General features: G+C 44.9%; 1 protein-coding gene across 4 annotated transcripts; it reads left to right on the forward strand.

Moving 5' to 3' along the window:
- Window positions 1-973: 973 nt before the first annotated feature.
- On the forward strand, window positions 974-3302 carry LOC147881246 (uncharacterized). Of its 4 annotated transcripts, none has more exons than XM_087370011.1 (4): window positions 1256-1435; window positions 1562-1669; window positions 1807-2597; window positions 2733-3302. In XM_087370011.1, the coding sequence occupies exons 3-4, from the start codon at window positions 1847-1849 to the stop codon at window positions 3164-3166; spliced, it is 1185 nt and encodes a 394-aa protein (XP_087226137.1). In that variant the 5' UTR covers window positions 1256-1435; window positions 1562-1669; window positions 1807-1846; the 3' UTR covers window positions 3167-3302. The 4 variants fall into 4 exon arrangements, with proteins under 4 accessions (XP_087226138.1, XP_087226137.1, XP_087226136.1 ...); XM_087370010.1 differs by having other exon boundaries at window positions 1562-1626; XM_087370012.1 differs by lacking the exons at window positions 1256-1435; window positions 1562-1669 and adding an exon at window positions 974-1157.
- The last annotated feature ends 1634 nt before the right edge of the window (window positions 3303-4936 follow it).

The raw sequence follows: 4936 nt of genomic DNA on the forward strand, positions 1-4936 counted from the left end.
CACGGCTGCATTTCTTGCAATATGGGAATGTGGAAATAGGATGGTGTTCGCCAAAAGCTAGGCCAGGGGTTACCTATAGCCCATGATAGCAGTGCAACTCAAATATAACACGAGGCACATTAGCTTGATGCTAAGACATGCAGGCGGCGCTGAAGCCTTCTGGAAGTGTGTGTTTATCTCTTGTAGTTTCTGTTCAGCTTTATAAGTGTAGGCTTAAAATGGTTATGCATAGTTTAGGGCCAAATTTTGTAAGTCTTCTTTTTTGGGTTAACCCCCCGTATCCGGCACTCATTGAAAAAAGAAAAGAAAAAAGAACACATGCATGATAAAAGAACATATGTAAAGCGATTATATATGCTAAAATTACTTGCTCAGGCATTCCCAAAACTTCGAGAGGAAGAAGAAGAGAAGCGATTCGGGTGTTTGCCCACTTGAGTTGCTTGTTAACATAGGCCATGGGCCGTTCAGTCCTCATAGTTCGCCGTGTGTGTGTGTGTGTGTGTGAGAGAGAGAGAGAGAGAGAGAGAGAGAGAGAGAGAGAGAAGCAAGTACGTGCTAACCATAGACAAAAACGGCGAGATATTTAACAACAGGTCGCGTGTGGAAGGCCATCTTCCCCCGTGTCATTGGAGTGTGTGAAAAACAAAGGCCTTTACACGGTGGCCACTTGGTGGGACGCTGGTCCGGCTCGCCACTATGAGTCCCTGAAGACGTGGAACGGGGAGCGTACTGACGTGGCGAGGGTGCACAGCCAGCGTGTGCGCCATGTCAGGGAGTGTTCTAGAAAACCGGTTGGTGCCGGTGGAGAAGGGCGGGGCAACGGGCATAATCGGTGGCAAGCACATGGTGGGGGAGGGTGCGGGGGCGGGGGGGGGAAGGCGATATTTGGTAAATGGCGAGGTATGTTTATTGTTCGGGAAAAAAAAAAATGCTGGGAAAAAATGAAAATGTGAGCTTCTTCTTCTGAAGCAGCTTTTTGGGGTCCTGTAAGGCCATGGCCTAAGCACTACTATTCCCTACTGTTCGCTGCTGCCATGGCCTTCTCTAGCTCCTACTACCACCCTTCTTCTTCTTCTTCTTCTTCTTCATGCACCATGCTCACCCCCTCCCCCCCCCCCTCCCCTCCTTGATCCATCGCCCTCCCCCCCCCTCTCCTGGTACGTTTCCCTTCTTTCATTTCTTTGCTCCTGTCCTTCGGATGGTTTTAGCCTCGAGTTTTTGGGGACGCATCCCCTCCCCCCCCATTTTGCATTTCTGGCTGATTTGTAGCATGCGGTTCGTCAGTGAGCTTTTTTACTGCATTCCTAGGTGATTTGGGTTTGTGGGCTATGGGCTCTGTGCAAGGTTTTCGCTGCAATTCTGGGCGATTCGGGAGGGATGGATGAATTTTATCCCCGCCCAACATCGCAATTTTTTCTTTTGATGCGCTTGGCAGGTACGGGCAGATAGTGAGCAGGACGGGGATTTGGCTACATGTACTGGGGTTGATGTAGCTAACTCGTTCATACCATTTTCCCCTGATAAATTTCCGGGCATTTAGCTGGTTTGGTTTGGGGCGCAGGGTTTCTACGGGGATGGTGGTCGAGCAACAGCCAGGAGAGCGAGAGCGAGAGATAGGCAAAAAAGGCGGGGCGGGCGGTTCTTCACCCCTTTTTTTCTGATTCAGCGGGTCGGAATCCGAGCGGGGAGGACGAACACAGAGAGAGAGAGAGAGAGAGAGAGAGAGAGAGAGAGAGAGAGAGAGCGGGGAGGACGAAGAGAGAGAGAGAGAGAGAGATTCCTAATTCCGTTCGGAACCGCTTGCAGATCCACTGTCGCCTCGTCACATGCAGCAGCTCCTCCAAAAATGGCTCATTCCCAGCCTGTCGTTAACTTTGATACGCTCCCAACTGTGCAACCTCTTCGTTCGAACGTGTTCCCTAACGTTGCTCTCTCGGAGTGTTCAACTCAGCCACCTCTCGATCTGAACTTCTCTCAGAAGCTTTTACAAAACCCTTTGAAAGGGCTAAATGAAGCCGAAAGCTCTCATAAAAAAGAGTCGGAGGGCAGTCCTAGTTCTCAGCAAGATATCTCGCCTAAAATGATGCAGGATTGTGCTACATCAAATGACGTCCTCGATTGCACCCCATTAAAGACCCTTTCCGATGGTGCCCCTTCCAAGGGCCTACAGCGTCCTTCTGCATCACAAAAGTCTCGCTGTCATTGGACCCATGGTGAAGTTATTGCCCTTTTTGATGCTAAGAAAGCCCAGGCAGAAAGGGCCGAGTTGGGCTTGAGGAAGTTGAAGTCTTCCTCTTTAGGAAAGTGGGACGAAATAGCTGAATTTTGTAAAACTTTAGGGGTGAAGAAATTGCCTTCACAATGCAGAGACAAGTGGGAAAGGCTATGGCCATCTTTTAGGAAGATTTTGGATTGGGAAAGGCAGCCTCCTGAAGGCAAAGGCAGCTACTGGACAATGTTGGAAGATGAAAGGGAACGAGAAGGGTTTCCTCGTGTTTTTGATAGGGAAGTTTATGATGCAATGTCAGCGCGCTTTGGTTTCATTAGGTCCCTCAACCTATCATCTACAGCTGTAAATTCACCGAATGAAGATTCAGGTTGGTCAATATGCCATTATCCATAACGTGAATTTCCCTTCTAGAGTTTGGTCTTCCCTACTATTTCTTTTAAATGACATTTAGTTTAGTTCCTGACAAGTTTTTCTACTCCTGGCCATAATCTTGTTGTGACAGGGGAGGCAGGAACAAATGCTTGCAATGAACCAATCCAAAATGGGACTACTATATTTGAGGATGGGCCATCTGTTGTTGATGATCATGCACCAATCTCCTCTGGTCGGAAGCGGAAAAGCCCAGCTCGCTTGAATTGTGTAAAACCACCTCCTGCTGAAAGTAGCAAGAGGGTAGTTCTCTCTGTAGAACCAAACGAGGAAAACAATGCTACAAGGTCTTCAAAGGATGTACATTCTAAAACCAAGCCTGCAGACTTTACCGACCGCAAACTGTCATTGGAGGAAAGAAAAATGAGGCTGGCAGAGCGCAGAGTGCTCCTTGAAGAAAGGAAGTTAGAGGCGACTATTGAGATTGGCAAGGGCTTGATAGCCTCCATGGAGAGGATGACCAATGCAATCTCTAGCCTCGGAGTTTCTTCGCCTCCCATTAATTAAATATGCTGAGGTTTCTCTTTAGGTTAGTTCTAATTCCGTGTAGCTGAATTCTGTATCATTTTGCTGGAGTCTCTTTGACAAAAAACACATCTGTGCCCTGTCTTTGCTTTTTAAAAGTAAAATAGTATTATCTGTTCACAGCACTCTTAGTTCAAATTGTTCAATAGGCTTTGCAAATTCAACTTGAATCATGGTCAGAGTTGGAATATAAACATACATCATGTCAGGAATGTGTAATGCCCTGTGGTGGGTACTGTATCAGATCACTTATGAGATTATGATGATTACAGTGAGGTACACTCAAAGAGTTAATTAATGTTGAGTCCAGGCAAGCGTAGGGTCTTGGTATTAGTGAGAGTTTGCTATGTCACTGTTGCTTCTGCACAAACCTTTTTCCTTGTCAGGTTGTTTATGTTCTTGATTTGCACATGTTGATCTAGTGGTTGTGCCATTCAAACCACTCGGTGTTTCTGTGCCTGGTTGAATATCTGGATTCATCTTAAGTTCTTTGAGTTGCTGTAGAATCAGGAATTGTTTACAAGGCCTTGTATCTCTTGATTGTAAATAATTTATGGTCAATGTGGAAATAAAGCAACGATGGAAATGACAGGCCTTGTTTTTTACGTTGCAACAAATTGCTACATAATTTTATATCTCGAATTCTCTTCACCTTTGAGCAATAGTTTGTTAGCATGCTCATAAAACATGTGGTTTCTTTATAATGTTCTTGTTGGTTGTGTTTGGGGCGAAGAAGTGTTGTTGGACATCTCTATTGCGTTGACCATCTTTTGCGTACATCTCATTTCAGTGATAATTGAGAGAGTGTTGTGATTATAATACTCCCATCAGCAGATTCAAGCTCATGGTGCACAGGTTACATGTAACAGTTCATTGTGCATTATTGTTGGAACTCACTGTCTGGCATTGATGAGGTCATGGGGATGCTCTATTAGCTGGTCTCTCCTATACTTGATGAAGTTCGACGGTTTGAACTCCAGGATACAATAAAACTACACCTTTTGTTTTCTAGATGCGCAGTTGAGGCATCCTTATGTATCTATTTGGTTATTCCAGGACATACAGATCTCCAGTTGGCCAAGTTATAGCCAGCCAATATTGTAGTAATTCAATTTATCAAAGTGATCCTAGTAAATTCTTGATGTAACAAGGCATTGTAAACTGATTTTTTATTTTTGTTAGCTGTGCCTTGTGGCTTGAATATCGTAGTGAAAGGTTTGCCTTCTTTTTGGCTGTCCATGTTGGCTTCCTTCTCTTTTTCGAACTCGGTTGGTCTCTATTTTGGTTATATTTGGGTGGGATTTTCTACTGCTCAAATTGTCCTGCCTCTGCAGTCCATTTCTATGGTTCAGTATTTCTCAACTTTAGGGCAACTTTTGCCTCGTGCTGCTACGATTGATGTTGGTACAATGCTTTTTGAATTTTCATCAACATAATTGTCCCAGCTCTGTTTTATCCTTCCTCTTAATCAGGTCAATAACATGCTACCCTTATCTGCGGATGTGCTCTAGCAAGGATTATATCTTGGAAGACCTTATCTGCAGTATGCAATAGTTGATCTAGCTTGGGTTTAGGATTTATAAGCATTGAAGTTTAGTTAATATAGGGGTATGCAAAGTAGTTTGCATTTTCATCCTTTGAGATGTTGGTTACTTCTATCTGTTTCTATCTAGGTTAGGGTTGAACAGTGGGCTACATGGCCAGTTCTGTGAGCTTGACTGCTGGGGCCATTAGAGCTATTGCCTCCTGGAC

Source organism: Dipteris shenzhenensis, chromosome 31 (assembly GCF_047967505.1).
Source record: "Dipteris shenzhenensis isolate YYH24624 ecotype China chromosome 31, Dip_SZ_1.0, whole genome shotgun sequence".
Classification (NCBI taxonomy): domain Eukaryota; kingdom Viridiplantae; phylum Streptophyta; class Polypodiopsida; order Gleicheniales; family Dipteridaceae; genus Dipteris; species Dipteris shenzhenensis.